The 19,024-nt window shown below is 41.1% G+C and overlaps 1 protein-coding gene across 3 annotated transcripts in view; it reads left to right on the forward strand.

Annotated features, from left to right (window-relative positions):
• TSC1 (tuberous sclerosis 1) overlaps positions 1-19,024 on the forward strand; it is a 53,726-nt gene that overhangs the window by 16,458 nt on the left and 18,244 nt on the right. The window contains exons 4-12 of one of the 3 annotated variants that reach the window (XM_011931159.1): positions 1,006-1,109; positions 2,566-2,718; positions 4,791-4,935; positions 6,338-6,492; positions 6,873-6,946; positions 15,903-16,078; positions 16,789-16,904; positions 17,244-17,355; positions 17,661-17,782. In XM_011931159.1, the coding sequence (XP_011786549.1) occupies positions 1,006-1,109; positions 2,566-2,718; positions 4,791-4,935; positions 6,338-6,492; positions 6,873-6,946; positions 15,903-16,078; positions 16,789-16,904; positions 17,244-17,355; positions 17,661-17,782 (1,157 nt within the window). The remainder of the gene's footprint in view (positions 1-1,005; positions 1,110-2,565; positions 2,719-4,790; positions 4,936-6,337; positions 6,493-6,872; positions 6,947-15,902; positions 16,079-16,788; positions 16,905-17,243; positions 17,356-17,660; positions 17,783-19,024) is intronic. The other 2 variants (XM_011931161.1, XM_011931162.1) reach the window with 2 other exon arrangements.

Here is a 19,024-nt window from a genome sequence, read left to right on the forward strand (position 1 = left end):
ATAGAGCCATGCAGTAGAACACTTGGAGGACGGAAAGAAGTGAAATAGGCCATAGATGCTGACATGGGAAGGTGGTTACAACACATTGTTCAGTGGAAAAAACACACACATGCACAAACTGTGTCTGCGTCTGTGGATGTGAGGGCTGCATGTGTGCGATTATACAAGTAGAAAAAGGTTTGAAGAGACACACTCTAAACTTAAGGGTGTTTATCTGTGAAGAGTGGGTTGGGAGGCAGGTGGCGAGGAGCACTTTCACTTTTATTTTATGTACTTTTACATCGCCTGGATTTTTAACAATAGATATGGAAAGCAATAGAGGGCTGGGCGCGGTGGCTCACGCCTGTAATCCCAGCACTTGGGGAGGTCGAGGCAGGTGGATCATGAGGTCAGGAGATGGAGACCATCTTGGCCAACATGGTGAAACCCCATCTCTACTGAAAATACAAAAATTGGCTGGGTGTGGTAGCTCACACCTGTAATCCTAGCTACGCAGGAGGCTGAGGCAGGAGAATGGTGTGAACCCGGGACGCGGAGCTTGCAGTGAGCCAAGATCATGCCACTGCACTCCAGCCTGGGCAACAGAGCGAGACTCCATCTCAAAAAAAAAATACAAAAATTAGCCGGGCATCGTGGCAGGCGCCTGTAATCCCAGATAGTTACTGGGGAGGCTGAGGCACGAGAATTGCTTGAACCCAGGAGGCAGAGGTTGCAGTGAACTGAGATTGTGCCACTGCACTCCAGCCTGGCGACAGAGCGAGACTCCCATCTCAAAAAAAAAAAGCAATAACAATAAAAGGACTTCATATGTTTTTATGCATATTTAGGCAAATAAGCTTGGGATTATCCTATTATTAAATTAAGAAGGCAGAAATGTAATGCTGCATAACACTTAGAATAGCATATAAAGAAATATTTCCTAGATTTTGTGGCAGGCAGCTGTGTAAGGTAAACTTCGGATGTTAAGGGGAGTAAGTATCATCCATTGCCCTTTTCTTGATTTAGACCGTGGTCCTATGCTTGTAAACACCTTGGTGGATTATTACCTGGAAACCAGCTCTCAGCCGGCGTTGCACATCCTGACCACCTTACAAGAGCCACATGACAAGGTAATGGCTGACGTAGGCATTTCATATGTTCTCCATGAGTGCAACAGCTTCTGTGCATGGCCACTGTGCGATTTATCCCGAGCTTATTCTTTTGATTTCTGTGTGCTACTGATGACATTGTTCCCAGTTTATAACTATATAAAAAAATTAATTTGTAGGACCCATGATTCTTGAAAAGTTTACAAAATAAAACATATTTCAGAGACTGTTAAAGATCTTGTTTAAAGAAATCTTACATTTCCAGTACTATAATTGTAGAGTGATGGTTTGGCCATCTTTCATACCCATCTTTCAACCCATACTTTGAATAGGATTTTTAGACTTTTATCAATATGGAAAAGCTTCAAGTACAAAGGACTCACCTGGCAAATTAATGAGTCTTGTTTCCCAGCACCAGGTACTTGGAGGGCCCCTTCATGGTTTCCTTTTGTTTTTAGTAAGTAGCTAATAAAGCATTGTTATTGCAGACTTTGGTAAGTCTTAAGTGTGTGTATGAGAGCGACTTCCCCAGGATTTGAAGACCTTGTATTGTATGCCTTTTGCAGTACATCTTGTTTTTTTTGAGATGGAGTCTTGCTCTGTCACCCAGGCTGGAGTGCAGTGGCACCATCTCAGCTCACTGCAAGCTCCACCTCCCAGGTTCACGTCATTCTCCTGCCTCAGCCTCCGAGTAGCTGGGACTACAGGCGCCCGCCACCTCGCCCAGCTAACTTTTTGTATTTTTAGTAGAGACGGGGTTTCACCGTGTTAGCCAGGATGGTCTCGATCTCCTGACCTCGTGATCCGCCCGTCTCAGCCTCCCAAAGTGCTGGGATGACAGGCGTGAGCCACCGCGCCCAGCTTGCAGTACATCTCGTTTTGTTTTGTTTTCTAAAGAGGTGGGGTCTCATTCTGTTGCCCAGACTGGAGCATAGTGGCACAATCATAGCTCACTGTAACCTTGAACTCCCGGCCTCATGCTGTCCTCCTGCCTCAGCCTCCCGAAGTGCAGGGACTGCAGGCATGAGCCACTGCGCCTGGCCCATCTTGTTTTTTTATTTACTCTGGTCTGAATTGTTACTTCTACTACCTAATTGATAGTTGAGACCAAACCATGTAGGTTGGGTTGCTCTAGCTGTTGCTTCCAGCGGGATGCCCTCATGGCTTCAGTAACCTATCACAGTTTGGCACTAGTGGTTATTGAGGGACTGTGCACAAGTCTCCCCCTTTTTGCATGCATGTATTGTAGGATCCTTTTTCATGAGTTGCAAACTGGCTGCCTTTTGTCAGGCCAAATGCAGCAGTGTTTTGTTTGCTAACGTGGTTTTTAAAATGTTGAATTTTATCTTTTATCTGCATGAGCCTTGCTTTACATTAGAGACAAGACGTGAGAGACTGGAGCACATCATTGTTGTCTTTATTTTTGTTAACTTCATATATTCATGTGAGGATTTCCCTTCTTCTTTTGCATTTTCAGCACCTCTTGGACAGGATTAGTGAATATGTGGGTAAAGCCGCCACTCGTTTATCCATCCTCTCGTTGCTGGGTCATGTCATAAGACTGCAGCCATCTTGGAAGCATAAGCTGTCTCAAGCACCTCTTTTGCCTTCTTTACTAAAATGTCTCAAGGTAGGATGTTTGTAAGGATTTGAATGAAATGGCTTTATGAGTGTAGTTTCTGAAATTTTAAGTAACTTAAAACAAGGAAGCTAGATTTTAACTTTTAGAGTTTAAAACCTTCTAGGCATTTGGCTTTTCTCAAACAGAATGTTGTCTGGAGTTGGTACTTAGTAAGTTCTCAAATATATCACTATGACTGTTGAATACCTCGTCCACGCAAATATGGAAAAATTTCGATCAGATGGGTTCAATGTTACATTATTCCAAACCACTTGATTTCATCATCGTTTAGCCCTCCCTCATTTAAAAATATCCTGGATTATCTTTTGGGAATCCCTGTTTCTAAATTATCTTCTGGCTAATAGAAGAATGGCTTAAAGTTTCTGTTAACCATTTAGGAATATGGTCTGGTTGCAGCTATAATTAAGACTTTGTTGATGTAAGTTCTACTAAGTTGCATTCAATTTTTGGAACTAAATTTAGTTCATTTTTCTATACAGGGAGTCAAAATCTAAATAGAACTTTATGGTTTTAGTTTTAACAGTGGTGTGCAGCCATACTCAGGGTTATTTGTTTAATCTGTTTTAGTTCCTGGACTTGTTTTCTATCTATAAAATAAGAAAAATGTGGTTAATATTAACTGCCTGTACCTCACAGAGACATGAAAATATCCAGTAGTATTTGTTCCAGGATGGCAGTACCATTGGATTCATCTGATACAGCACCATGCAAATTGATTTTTGTGTCTGCCAAGAAGGGTAACTCTTTTATTATCCCTAGAGGTGGGTCCCAAGGAGTCACATTGGTAGGGTATTATAAAAATGTGCATTTAATTCTGAAAAAATAGGAACAATTTTAACAACTTAATGTTTTTAAAGCAAATTGATTGATGAGAATATAATCTAATTAATGGATTGGTGAGAATATCATCTAATTAATGGATTGATGAGAATATAATCTAATTTTGAGGCACATCATTTAGTTCAGATTGCAAAACACTTACCTTTTCCAAACGAGTAAGTTTTGAATATTAATCATGGACAAGTCTTCAGTTAGACTGTTAGGATAAATGAAATCAGGGCTAGTTCTTTTTGCTGAGAAATCATTATGTAGTCTCATATATTCTCAATTCTCCTACCAATATATTATTCTTACTGGATATCTTCCATAATGAAAGACTTGATGCTTGATGTAAAAATCAAAATATATTTAAAACTTTATTCCCAGACTCATAGATTCCTATTCTAATAGGAATAATGGATGTCTTAACCTACATAGTAGTCTTTTGATTAATATCTTGTTTCATAAATCTGAATTTCATCTACCTGGCAAACATTCATGATTTAATTATGGTTCAGGTGAGCTGCTATAGCTAGCTAGTCAGAGTTGATTGAGTATTCATTGGATGTTAAGTGTCTTCAGTTAGCCTGAAGTTATTTATTTGACTTAATATTTAAACTATAGGCATGCTCAAAGGTTTCCATATATATATATATATATATATTTTAAATTTACTGGTCTCTAAATACTGCTTTGAAGTGAGCCTTTAAGTTGACTTGTTAGTGCTATACTAATTTCTCCTTCAGTTATACTTCTGTTGTAGTTCTTTAAAAAATAGTAAGTTACTTGTCAATGTGTAGTGTTTTGTTTTTTTTCTCTAATTAACAAAAAGTAAATATCTTAAGATTTGGTTGAATGAATGAAAACAGAGCAGTGCTCCTGTGTTTTGTTGAAGAGCAACTCCTTTTGTTTTCATCCAAGTACTACAAATAGGGCATCCTAAGGCTTCAGGACTTGAGTGTCCCCAAGTCAAGTTTGAACTCATCTCCTGGATACCTTTGCATAGGTGTGTTGTAAATGGTCCTTACTGACTCATTACAGTAGAGCTGGGTCTCAGTGTTCCTATTGAGTCTGTTTGAATGTTGTCCCCTCAGTAATCCTTACGGATAGGGAAATGAGTATGTGAGTCAACTTGTGATTTGTGATTCTCTCAGTGTTTAGAGCCTCTTCACATACTGTACAATGCCGATCCTGGTGCCAGTGCCTGACAGACGTTTCCTGTTTGACCTTTTCTCCTGCAGATGGACACTGACGTCGTTGTCCTCACAACAGGCGTCTTGGTGTTGATAACCATGCTACCAATGATTCCACAGTCTGGGAAACAGCATCTTCTTGATTTCTTTGACATTTTTGGCCGTCTTTCATCATGGTGCCTGAAGAAACCAGGTACAGATCTCCTCATATACCTATTGGGCCCTGTGAGATGAATGCTTTCATTATTGATTAATTGCTCATATGCTGTAAGGAATGGACATGTAGACTTTTATAGCTGAAATGAGTGATTTTCACCAGACAGATGAGGGAATACCTTGGGTGCATCCACTACAGGCACATATAAGAAACATGACTGTTGAGATAACTTTTTAATTTTGTTGGCTTAAAAGGATTGGTTGTCAGAGAAATTGAGCAGTAGGATGTAAAACTTCATGATTGTTGATTAACTGAAAAGCAACGTCTGTCTGTATTGCAGCAGTACAGGACTAAGCTTGTGGGACATTTCTGTCTTCCTTTTCTGCTGTGTTGTGACAGAACACGAATGTCAGGTTTGAGAACCCGCTCATTGTACCGTAGGAGTCAGAGGAAAATGCGGTGTGTCCTGATTAGCACTCCAACTTCAAATGCAGTGGGTTTTTTTTTTGTTTTTTTCCCCCCCTCTATCGGCAGGTAGCAGAGCTCTATCAAAGGGATCAGAAGCTGTAAGCATATGAAATTTGGAATCTTTGGGTTATCCCAGTGTGAGGTATTCCTATCAAAAGGGTGAAGTATGTCAGACCTATGAGACAGAACACCGTGGCTTCCTATACAGGATTCAATTACAAGCATAGGCCCACGTGGTGCCTGCTTGTTTAGTAGAATCTTTGGGAGAAAGGAATGGTCTGTTCATTATTGTGGAGAAACTTTATGTATACTGTGGCCATGGGTTTCCACAGGGTCTGGGTAATGCTAAATTAGGATGTTCAATTTCTTTCATTCTTAGTTCTTTAAGCTAATTTCTAGATAATAGTTTTTTTCACTCTGTAATTATAAATCTACATAGCTAAGACTACATACTGATTTAAAGGATTCTCACACATTCATTCTGTAAATATTGAGTGCTTGTTAAATACCAGGTCTAGTGCAAAGCACCGAGAGATGAGTAAGACGGTTTTTTTTTTCTCAAGAAGCTCATGCCGAATTCAGCAGTGGAAAAGTATAAATTTTATGGAGATCTATCATCATAAACATAGTTCAATATTGTGAGAATGTTTGGGATCCTTTTTGGGCAGTGACTGGAGAGGAGGGCAGAAGTTAGATTGGGAAGGGCTTTCGTGGATCATACTAGTAGATTGGAGTTTATCCAAAGGTTATAGGGAGCCACTGATGGATTTGAGATACCAGAGCATGAGATAAGGGTGTCTGGTGTGTCCAGATTTGTTTGCATTTTAGAAAACCACTCTTCCTGTCTTTGAAGTGAGGTGGGAATATACATAGATAAAAAGTCATGCTGGCAGCCACATGTTTATATCTGCTTTGCACACCTCAATCTGTGTCCAACTAAGAGGCTCTTCTCAATGGGTTCCTTTTCTAGGCCACGTGGCGGAAGTCTATCTCGTCCATCTCCATGCCAGTGTGTACGCACTCTTTCATCGCCTTTATGGAATGTACCCTTGCAACTTCGTCTCCTTTTTGCGTTCTCATTACAGTATGAAAGAAAACCTGGAGACTTTTGAAGAAGTGGTCAAGGTAAATTAAAACTGCTTGTTTGTTTGCTACTTAGCATACTGTTTAGATAGGCTGCGTTTGTACCTTTTGTATTTAATGGCAGACAGGGAAATTTTGAAAAGAAATTGTTTTCTTCCTCCCCACTCCAGTCCCTAGGCAGCCACTAATCTGTTTTCTGTCTTAATAGATTTGCCTATTCTGGACATTTTGTGTAAATGGGATCATATAATATGTGGTCTTTTGTGACTGGCTTCTTTAACTTAGTATAATGTTTTTAAGGTTCCATCTGTGTTGTAACATGTGCCAGTACTTCATTCCTTTTTATTGTCAACTATTATTCCATTGTTTGGATGTTCCACAAACATTCAGCCCTTTATAATTTGTCAACTCAACTCCTCTAGCCAATGATGGAGCATGTGCGAATTCATCCGGAATTAGTGACTGGATCCAAGGACCATGAACTGGACCCTCGAAGGTATAGAAACTAGTGTCAAAATTTTAAAGAATCTTTTGAGAGATTGAAAATGTGATCTAGGAGGTAATCCCTGTGGAGGTATATTTGGGAATATAGATGTTCTACTTACAGAATCAGTCCGCTTGGAAGCACTCGTACAGCTAAAATTTGTGTGAGTTTAAAACATACTCTTCACAGGTGGAGGACATTTAATAACATTTAGCAGAGTGGAGAAAGTTGCAGCACAAGTGCCTGTCCCCCAGAAAGGCTTACACCTTAGTAGTGCCAGTGATGGGGTGATGAAGGAGGTGAAGCATGTGGCTAAAAACAAGGGGCTTGCAGAAAATACATAAATCTGGCTTTGCAGAATGGAGAAAGGACTTCAGGGAGTCTTATATTATTTGGAGTCAGGTCCTTTCTCCATTCTGCAAAGCCAGGTGACTACCATCCTCCCCAGGGCCCTACGGAGTCCCCCAGGTATGTTCTTTGGAAAAACCGAACCTTTGAGACCCTTGATTGGAGGATTCCAGGCACAGTGGAGAGTGGAACTGAGGGTAAGAGTGAGGGAGATAGAGGAAATTTACAGATTGAGCTGTGGGAGGCCCAGCTCCGTCCCTCTGCTTGTCTCTGCCTGGTAGCCAGGCTTATTATGCTCCCCACTTAGGAGACCCAGCCCTTTTTGGGGAAACTGACCCGTGGATATTGGCACTTGGGGATCTCCTGCTGAAAAAGCTGGCTCACTGCCTGATCCCCCAACAGTGAATCTTACCTCTCCACAGACACTGCCTCTACCACAGAGAGCCTCAGCCAGCTTAAAGCAGTTTAGTGCGGGATATATGTAGAGAAGTACAGAAAATGTGTATGTAAAGTTTGATAATAACACAGAAACACATGTAGCTGGCACCTAGCTTAACAAAACAGAACATTACCTTAGAGGCTCCCTGTGGAGAACCTCTCCTTTCTCCCTGCTACCTCAGAGACAACTACCATTGTTGCTTTTAATCATTCTCTTGCTTTTCTTTATAGTTTTACTGTAGGTATTGCTTTGTTTTGAAAAGCTAGTTGATAAGGAAGCAAAGCCTAGTTAAGAGAAGGGCAGTCTTGTCACTGGTAGTTGAAGGTTTGCAGGAGATGAGAGGAGGAGCAGCGCATATGAGTCTTGGTGTGGTTTCACTGTCCCTGAGGTTTCACAGCCCCTTTTGGGAAGTCAGTGCACAAGGTCATGAATGAGTCTGGGAAACACAAGGCTCACCCTCATCACAGCGTCTGGCAAGGCTTCTAGCAAGGGCAAGGTACTGGACATGTGTGAAATATGGCAGGCGGGGAGGCTGCTCTCTGTGCCTGCTTTCAGCTCCCAGGAATAGGTCAGACAGAATCCTTCTGTGGGATAAAATGAATGTCCTCTGCTGATCAAGCAGAGAAGGGAGAGTAGGAATTTCATCAGTATGTAGTTAAGACAAACTAAGTACAGACAAGTTATACAGGCCAGGGTCACCTGGCTCTGTCCCTCATTAAAAAGATAGTGCAGGACAGCAGGAACTTTGAGACATGCCTGTCTCTTGGCAGGTACTGTTCTGATCCAAACTGGTTCTCGTCTGTACCTGGTACCCAGCTGTCATCCTAGTCTTCTGAGGCTTTCCTTCGCCTCTCTCCTGTGCAGGATCTCCCATTTCCTGTATCTTGTCTTCTTGGTTTACTCTTGTTTAATAGGACATATCATTTAGGAGCTTTTTGAGGAGGGATGCAGTTGTTTGGCTGGTATAGACTTACAGGTTGAGAGTTAGTAATTTGAAGGTATTATTCCATTGCCACCCTGCTTCCAATGTTGCTCTTGGAATTTCTGATCATCTGTATTTGCTGTGTTTTTCTCTGGGGGAGCTGATGTTCTCTTTGTTGTCGTAATATTCTGAAATTTCCAGTGATGTACGTTGGTATGAATCTGTTCTCATTGTTTAAGCTGGAAGCTCTTCAAGTTCTATGATATTTTCTTTAGTTATTTTGTGCTTGATTTCCTGTTTTCTCTGTCTTTCCTTCTAGAAATCCAGTTCATCCATGCACCATATAATGACATTTCAGTCAATGATGGGCTCCACAGATGATAGTGGTTCCGTGAGATTATACCACCACATCTTTACTGTACCTTTCCTGTGTTCAGATATGTCTAGATACACAAATACCTTCTGTTGTGTTACAGTTACCTACAGTATTTAGTACAGTACCATGCTGTGCAAGTTTGTAGCCTAGGAGGCTGTAACATCTAGGTTTGTGTGAGTACACTCTGATGTTCACACAACAAAGAAATTGCCTAATGATGCATTTTTCAGAACATGTCACTGTCATCAAGTGACACATGACTATGTACATATATAAGGAGTTTTCTTTTCCCTGCATAGTCTGTTTCTTCTAAATTTCCTTCTTTTCTGTTTTGTGTTATTCTTTTTAAATCTTTGAGGCCTTCTGCAAGGATCTAGTAAACTGTTTATATATGGGGAGACAAAACAGCTTTGTTCACAGTGGTGGGACTTGTTGACTTCGAGCTTTGTTGTATGTTGAACTGAGCATCTGTTGGAAATAGTGGTGTCAGTATTGTTTTCTTCTTGAGCTGGTCACATTTTTTAGAAAATAGTCTTCTGATTTTCAGACTGGTAAGGGTCTGACTACCTCGGGGGGAAAAGAGGCGGGTGGTGAGGAAGGGTTGGTGGTCTTGGCATTTAGGATGTATATGCTTCACTTAATCCCCTCATTTGGAATGACACTCATGCCCTCAACTATTTCTGGAATACCTTATCCAGGCACTCCCTGTTTTATTCTCTCTAGAGAATAATCCAGATTTCTGGTGAGAAAAGAGCTGTTGCTCAGGAGTGTAGAGTTGGGGCAGGACCCAGGGGCTGTGACTGCTCCTCCAGTGGTTTTCACCCTGTCTTCAGTATTTTAGCTCCCCTTGTCTACCTGCTGCTCATCTCCTGTTCCAGAAGTACCAGATGCTGTAAATTCCTTATGATTTTAAGGATTCTGTAGTATAATCAGTTGACTCTTCACTTTGAGACAGTGGCAGCTTAGGATTCTGCTTTTGTGGATTTGCAGTGTCAGTTACCACCTGCCTGTCTGTATTTTAGTTTCAAAAACTTCTGGTTCTGTTCTCTCTCTCCTCTTCTCCTCCTTGTGGGTTTATATTGAAAAACCAAGAAGTCTTTACTGTAGACAGTGGGATTCCAGGAGGCTGTACAGTTGGGTGCATATGTTCAACCAACTATATTAACTTGGAAGATTCCTCAGTCAGCTTATAGAGAGCCTCACTCACCTTGGCTAGGCAGATTGCTTGACTTTGGAAGAAGGTTTTAACACTAGAGACAGACACCAACATAAAGAGGAGAAAAGAGAGCTAGAACAAAACCATAATGATAGAGCAGAAGAAAATATTACCAAATATATTACCAAATATTACCATAGCCACAGAGATAAGGCATCTGTGCGTATGTAAGCAACAGGATGCCACAGAAAAAGACCATTTTGAGACTAAAAGAACTCTTCAAAATTAAAAATGATAGCCAAAATAAACATTTCAGTAAAAGAATTGGGAGATAAAGTTGATATCTCAGACATCAGCTTTTCCAAGATATAGATAATATCTCAGAAAGCAGAACCAAAGGATAGAGCTGGGTAATATGAGCAGAATAGAAATTTAGAATGATCAGCCCAGGAAGTCCCAACATCCAATTAAATTTTTTTTTTCTTTTTTAAAGAAGAGCCGGGTGCAGTGGCTCACACCCGTAATCCTAGTACTTTGGGAGGCTGAGGCGGGTGGATCTCTTGAGGTCAGGAGTTTGAGACCAGCCTGGCCAACATGGTGAAACCTCGTCTCTACTAAAACTGCAAAAAGTTAGTCGGGCATGGTAGTGGGTGCCTGTAATCTCAGCTACTTGGGAGGCTGAGGCAGGAGAATCATTTGAACCTAGGAGGCGGAGGTTGCAGTAAGCTGAGATTGTGCTACTGCACTCCAGCCTGGGTGACAGAGCGAGATTCCGTCTCAGAAAAAAAGAGAGAAGAGGCCGGGCGCGGTGGCTCAAGCCTGTAATCCCAGCACTTTGGGAGGCCGAGACGGGCGGATCACGAGGTCAGGAGATCGAGACCATCCTGGCTAACACGGTGAAACCCCGTCTCTACTAAAAATACAAAAAATTAGCCGGGCGGGAGGCTGAGGCAGGAGAATGGCGTCAACCCGGGAGGCGGAGCATGCAGTGAGCTGAGATCCGGCCACTGCACTCCAGCCCGGGTGACAGAGCAAGACCCCGTCTCAAAAAAAAAAAAAAGAGAGAAGAAAACTTTGGTGGAGGAAGAAATTGTGAAAGAAATAATACAACAAAAAAAATTCCTAGGATTGAAGGATGTGAGTTTCCAGATTAAAGGGGCTTACCTGGTGCCCAACTAAATATCAGTAAAAAAGAATGCCACCAGGTCTCAGTGTTGTAGAATTTTAAAGTACCAGGGATTAACCTTTCAGAGAAAGAAAAAAACGAAATCACATTAATAAGGATCAGAAATCAGAGTGCTATTAGCTTCTGAAATACCTTCAAAATTGTGAGAAAAAGGTTTTCAACTAGAATTCTATAGCCAGCCAACTCGTCTATCAAATATGAGACACTTTTAGATATGCATGGACTCAAATTTCCTTCCCATATATCCTTCTTCAGTTAATCACTGGAGCATATATTCCACCAAAATGAGAGTAAAATCATGAAAGAGGAAGACAGAATCCAGGGGCCTGGGGCCTGATCATGACCCTTTTACAGGACCATGTCCAGGGAAAGTGTCAGGATAACAGGCAGTGCTGAGAGCAGCCTGTCCAATCTGAAGCGGGGGAGAAAGTGCTCCGGAAGGGAGCTCTTCAGGAAGACGAGGAATGATCCTGGTGTATTCTTTGCATTTCATTAGTAAAAGTTATATTAGGCATTGTTTCAGAGCTGTTAGAATACATTTCGGAAAAATTAGCAATAGAAACACAAAAAAGTGAGGAAGAGAAAGAGAACAATGAAAACTTACAATAAAGGAAATATTACCATAGTATACACAAAAAAGTAAGGAAGAGAGAGAGAACAATTAGAACTTACAATAAAGGAAATATTACCATAGTATACTCTGTGGCTCAGCCATGAGTAGTACTAAGGTAGTCATAATGTTGACATCAATTTTGAAAACAACAAGAACAGTTACATATTAATTTTGAGAGCATTGAGGAGGAGGGAAAGGATATATGGAAGAGATCTCAATCTTCACTTCCCATAATAGTAAGTTAATAGATGGTGTCTGTAATTTATAAATCACGAAATTAAAAGCACAGGGCATATTCTTGAGAACTATAGAGGTGGGATAACAATTCAGCTAACAGAATTGGAAGCAGCTGCCAGAGTGGTTGCAGTGGGGAGGGATGGGAGGAAACTTTAGTACTGCATTGACTTTTTAAACTACCATATTTCATTGGATCTCAGATGCCGTTAGATGTGTGGTGTACTTCTATTTTATATACATCTGAGAAAGACAAAAATGCCAAGTAAGCTAACATGCATTTGATTAGACGATGGTTCCCAGTTTTAGATATTAAAATATGAAAAGTCCTTTTAAGAATCAGGGAAATATTGTAAGTGCATAAATTACTTTGATTAAAATAAAGCATTTAAATGTATTCCTCTTTTATTATGATTCTCATTTTCTCCTCTAAAATCAGTCTTCTTATGTGTACACATGGGTCCTAACGCCTGCTCTCACTTAATCACTTTCGAGTCATGCTGAGAATGCATAAATAGGAGCCTGTCCCCATTAACAAGATCCCACAGGCAGTGAGAACCCAGGTAGTGAATGAAGAGGCAGCCCTGAAATCGAAAGACTTACTCCTTAGTGAAGCTGCCTTATATTCTCCTCATGCCCTGGACACTTTCTTTTCTGTATTTAATACCATATTTTCAGCATCTAAGATATAATAAGTTTCTACAGCAGTTGTGTAGGATCACATGTTTTGTTAAGGTAAACCTGTGGAGTGCCCTTAGTGTTGCTGTGCTGTTTTCTGTAAACTTGGGAAAAAAATGCAAATCTCTGATGGAGTTACTAACCACCTTAGAAACACATAGAGCGAAGTTATGTTGTCTAAAAGAAAATAGTTTATACTTGACTAGGTGTTAGTTTATACTTGACTAGGTGTTTAATTTTAAATATTCCGTTAATTATTAGGGCCTTTATAGAATGTTTGACAAATACTGAAGAGTTGAAAGAATAAATGAACATTGTTCGTAACTTCAGTTCTTTAATTTGAATACTTACTACAGTCAGATCTATTTGCGGGTGTGTCTCTGAATAACTTTGTGTCTTTTTTTCATTTAAGATTATATTATAAGCATTTTATGTCATTTAATGTTTGAAAGCATTGTTTTTTTTTGCAGCAGGGTCTTGCTGTGTTGCCCAGGCTGATCTCAAACTCCTGGGCTCAAGTGATCCTCCTGCTTCAGCCTCCCTGGTGGCTGAGAGTACAGGCACGTGGAAAGCATGATTATTATTATTTTTTTTCCTGAGACAGTCTTGCTCTGTTGCCCAGGCTGGAGTGCAGTGGCACAACATGGCTCATGGCAGCCTCAACCTCCCAGGGTCAAGCTGTCCTCCCACCTCAGCCTCCTGAGTGGCCAGACCATGAGCATATGCCACCACGCCCAGTTTGTTGTTGTTGTTGTTGTTGTTGTAGAGATGGGGTGTGGTCTCACTTTGTTGCCCAGGCTGGTCTTGAACCACTGGCCTCAAGTGATCCTCCTGCCTTGGCCTCCCATAGTGCTGGGATTACAAGTGTGAGCCGCCATGCCCAGCTGTAAGTATCATTTTTTTTTTTTCTTTTTTCAGAGTCTAGCCCTGTTGCTCAGGCTGGAGTGCAGTTGCGCTTTCCTGGCTCTCTGCAACTTCCGCCTCCCAGGTTCAAGTGATTCTCGAGTCTTAGCCACCCAAGTAGCTGGGATTACAGGTACATGCCACCATGCCTGGCTAATTTTTTTTTTTTTTCTTTTTTTTAAAGGCGGGGTTTTGCCACGTTGCCCAGGCTGGTCTTGAACTTGGCCTCTAGTAATCCGCCTGCCTTGGCCTCCCAAAATGCTGGGATTACAGGTATGAGCCACCGCACCCGGCCTTAAGCATGGTTTTTAAAATCAACTTTAGTATGGCATAATTTGCTTACAATAAAATTAATCAGTTTTGCTAAGTTTTGACAAAAGTCCCAATCATAATATGAACATTCCACCATCTCAAAAGTTCCTTTGTGCCCTTTGTGGTCAGTCTCTTCCCCCACTTCTTGCAACCATCAATCTGCTAAAAGCATGCTTTTTCAGGGGGTGTAATAATAGTTATTCTATAGAATATATTCCTTTGGTTGAACTTTGGGTTATTTCCTTTCTTCTTTCCATTACAAGCTGTGCTGTGCTGAACATTGTTGTATGTCTGTTTCTATAGGATAAATTCTTAGAAGTGAAACCATGGATCACATAACAGGAATCTTTAGACAGTTTTAAAAATATTCTCGGCCGGGTACAGTGGCTCACGCCTGTAATCCCAGCGCTTTGGGAGGCCAAGGCAGGTGGATCACCTGAGGTCAGGAGTTCAAGACCAGCCTGGCAAACATAGTGAAACCCCATCTCTACTAAAATGCAAAAAATTAGCTGGGGATGATGGCGGGCATCTGGAATCCCAGCTACTCGGGAGGCTGAGGGAGGAGAATCGCTTGAATCCAGAAGGTGGAGGTTGCAGTGAGTCGAGATCACACCACTGCACTCCAGACTGGGTGACAGAGTGAGACTCTGTCTCAAAAGAAAAAAAAAAAAATCTTCATGGAAGGCTGGCATGGTGGCTCACTTCTGTATATATGTCAAGACATACAACAGTGTTCAGCACAGTACAGCTTGTAATGGAAAGAAGAAAGGAAATAACCCAAAGTTCAACCAAAGGGATATATTCTATATAATAACTATTATTACACCCCCTGAAAAAGCATGCTTTTAGCAGATCGATGGTTGCAAGAAGTGGGGGAAGAGACTGACCACAAAGGGTACAAAGGAACTTTTGGGGTGATGGAAATGTTCTTCATTATGATCGGGACTTTTGTCAAAACTTAGCAAGATTGATTAATTTTATTGTAAGCAAATTATGCCATACTAACATTGATTTTAAAAATCATGCCTTCATCCGGGCACAGTGGCTTATGCCTGTAATCCCAGCACTTTGGGAGGCCAAGGTGGAAGGATCATTTGAGGCCAGTATTTTGAGACCAGCATGGGCAACAAAGTGAGACCCCATTTCTCTAAGACTATTAGCCAGGCCTGGTGGCATGTGCCTGTAGTCCCAGCTACTTGGGAGGCTGTGGCAGGAGGATCCCTGAGCCTAGGAGTTGGAGGTAGCAGTGAGCCACAATCATGCCACCGTACTCCAGCCTGGGTAATAGAGTGAGACCCCATCTCAAAACAAAAAAAAAGAAAAAAAGAAAAAATTATCATGGACTTTCTTTAGTTTGTCTTTTATACTCTGTTTCTGGTCTAGGGATGGATTTGACACCTGAGGCCTTGATAGGAGACCTTAAGTCAGCCTCAGCTGCTTGGCAGTTTTCAGGTCTCCCTATTTTTTGATGACCTTTGTTCCAAAGGGCATTTTTCCCTGCCTGCTACTCTGCTGCATAGCTTATGTTCCATTTTTCCATTTTGAGGCTATGCCTAGTGAGGAAATTTTTGTTTCAGATTAGCTTGTTAACTTGATATAACCATTTTAAACAGGGAAGGTATAGGATTGTAAAATGAATGGCTATTTCTTTATGTACTAGAATTGTTTCAGACTTGGGCTGGCATGGTCCTGCTTGTTCTCTGCTATCAGAGTTCCGTGGCTGGCACTGAGTTGACACTCTGAAGTATTTAATTTAACTCTGAAGTAGTTTGTATTTCTTGACTTTCATTGCCTTTTACAGGTGGAAGAGATTAGAAACTCATGATGTTGTGATCGAGTGTGCCAAAATCTCTCTGGATCCCACAGAAGCCTCATATGAAGATGGCTATTCTGTGTCTCACCAAATCTCAGCCCGCTTTCCTCATCGTTCAGCCGATGTCACCACCAGCCCTTATGTTGACACACAGAATAGCTATGGTAAAAAGTGTCTTTGGTACTTATCTGTTTTGCAACTTTGTCTCTGGAAAACATTATTTGTCTTTGTTGACTTTCTTTTCTGGAGTAAGACTTAGTTCAGTTCCTAGGAATTTTTCCCAAAATATTTTAAATTTGCGTATTCCTCCATTTTCTTCTAATTAATTTCTCCTTCAAGTTTAATGTAGATATCCTTGGTCTCCTACCTGATTGTATGCCAACAGAGTTGGTGACGTGTCTCCAACCCTTAACAAAGAAAATGGGTTCAAGTATTTGACTTCCAGACTCTACCTCATAAGGGAATCTTTGTGATTTTCAGACACTTAGAGTGAAGCTCTGGTGGCTGTAGTGCTGACACAGTTGGAATGAGTCAGAACATTTTAGACTTGGATTCGTATAAAAATCTAGGCTTCATTTATGGGTCGCACTCACTGAAGTTGTCATCCGTACTGTGCTTTTTCAAGTTATCTTGAGGCTTAATGAGACATCAAACCTTATTGAGCTTTATTTCAAAGGATCATTGAAAGAAACTCTGAAATGTTACTTTGTCCCCAGGGATGTCAGTTAAGTCCCTCAGATTTTTTAGGTACAGAGAATTGAATATTATCAAATGGTCTAGAGGACCACCTTTTTATTTTTATTTTTATTTTTTTTTTAATCAGAATAATCTAAAACCACACACTAACCCCCTGTGTTCTTCCCTTCCATTTTAGGGTGTGCTACTTCTACCCCTTACTCCACGTCTCGGCTGATGTTGTTAAATACGCCAGGGCAGCTACCTCAGACTCTGAGTTCCCCATCGACACGGCTGATAACTGAACCACCACAAGTATGGTGTCAACTGGTGTGCCTGCTTTCTCCATTGCTTTCTGGTGAAGCTGACCCTTTGGGTCAGATTTAGTATGTAGTTGGGAAAATTTCACACTGCTCGTTTCGGGAGTCACTTTTAAGGATCCATCATATTAGCAAAGAAAGTTACTGTTGTCTCTTAGATTCGTCTTGAAGTCTTGATTTATAAAGTGCAACTTGTTTCTTGATACACTTTTAATAAGATGCCTTTTTCTAGTTGAAAAAGCTAAATTTAAGCTGAACACTGGCCATGGGTATAAACCTTGTGGATGACTTAGCATTCCTTTGCCACTGCTGATGTACTTTATTAACTTCCCAGGCTACTCTTTGGAGCCCATCTATGGTTTGTGGTATGACCACTCCTCCAACTTCTCCTGGAAATGTCCCACCTGATCTGTCACACCCTTACAGTAAAGTCTTTGGTACAGCTGGTATGTATGTCTTAGGTTGGATTTGATTGGTTGGTTTTGGCCTGCCTTTAATGGCAGGAGGAGCTCTCTTTCACATCTAAGGGACCACTTGCAGTTGTAAACTTGCTTTTGACACTTGTTGCAAATCCCTGAGGCTTTCAGAATATGTAAAGTGAACCTAAAAAAAAGAGAGAGAGACTGATCTAGATCCCTAGAAAGTTAACTCTAGCAGCTTTGTTTATAGTAATAGTTAGGCTGAAAAAAAATTGGCAGTTTTTCTAATAGTTGGGCTCAGTGTTCATATATGTTCTGCCCTTGTCTCTAAGCAGGTGGAAAAGGAACTCCTCTGGGAACCCCAGCAACCTCTCCTCCTCCAGCCCCACTCTGTCATTCGGATGACTACCTGCACATTTCACTCCCCCAGGCCACAGCCACACCCCCCAGGAAGGTGCGATCCAACTCATCTGCTATCCCTCTGCCCAAGGCACAGTGACTCGCTTGAAAGCCTCACTTTGAGAAGCCTAATTATGCCAGATAGAATTCTGACCTAAAGTGCAATGGGTTTGAATCAGAATAATTGAAAATAGAGTAACAAGCTGCTCTCAAGGTGTGATCTGCTGACCCCTGGGTGGTTCTAAAACTCTGCTTTGGAAGAACTCTTGTAGGGAATCCAGCAGGTCAAACCTACTTTCTTGAATTTTTTTTTTTTTTTTTGAGACGGGGTCTTGCTCTGTCGCCCATGGTGGAGCGCAGTGGCACGATCATGGCTCACTGCAGCTTTGACCTCCTAGACTCATGCAATCCTCCTGCATCAGCCTCTCAAATAGCTGGGACTACAGGCATGTGCCATGATGCCTGGCTAACTTTTTTTTTTTTTTTGGTAGAGGTGAGGTCTCACTATGTTGCCCAAGCTAGTCTTAAACTCCTGGGCTCAAAACGATCCTCCTACCTGGGCCTCCCAAAATCCTGGGATTACAGGTTTGAGTCACCACACCTGACCAATCCCACTTCATAACACTAAGCTGTCATTTGCCTTTCCCACTGGGTTGGCATCTGCACTGATGGCACAAATATGATGGGGGGTGAAATGGTGGTAACTTAGCCTGAATCAAGGCAGGCATTGAAGTGTCCTATCCTAGGAGGCCTTGTATTCTTCTCTGATATCTTCTCTCCATTAAAAACAATAAAAAAAAAATTTAAAAAGTTGAGTGTTCTGTATTAAGCAGTAACCATTATTAATTTTATTAAATCTTAGCCCTTGAGAACATGTATGTGTAATATTCTTTGTAGCAAAATAGAAAATATGCATAAGGCACGTATACTGCATATACAATTATTTGAATTGAGAGGTGAACTAGCTGTCTTTTTTCATGGAGTGCCAGTTTTATTCGAAAGAACAGCTGTCTTACAAACTGGTTATTCAGACTTGGATATTTGGCAGGCAGTTTCTTAAATGATGAGCTGAGTATGTAACTTCAAGATAAACAACTGACAGTATTTGTTGCCAACAATAAAATTCAACTCTCAGGTGGAAATTAGGATATTTAAAAACATGTATATACCACCATGAACTTGATAGCTGCCCCAAGACTTTTATGAAATGGAAAAGTCTTTGGAAGCTTAGTAATTTGAGTTTTTGATATTGTGTAATGAAGTGTTTCAACATTTGGAATATGTGAATAACTTGATG

The sequence above is a fragment of the Colobus angolensis genome, unplaced genomic scaffold (genome assembly GCF_000951035.1).
Source record: "Colobus angolensis palliatus isolate OR3802 unplaced genomic scaffold, Cang.pa_1.0 Scaffold9, whole genome shotgun sequence".
In the NCBI taxonomy this organism is placed as follows: domain Eukaryota; kingdom Metazoa; phylum Chordata; class Mammalia; order Primates; family Cercopithecidae; genus Colobus; species Colobus angolensis.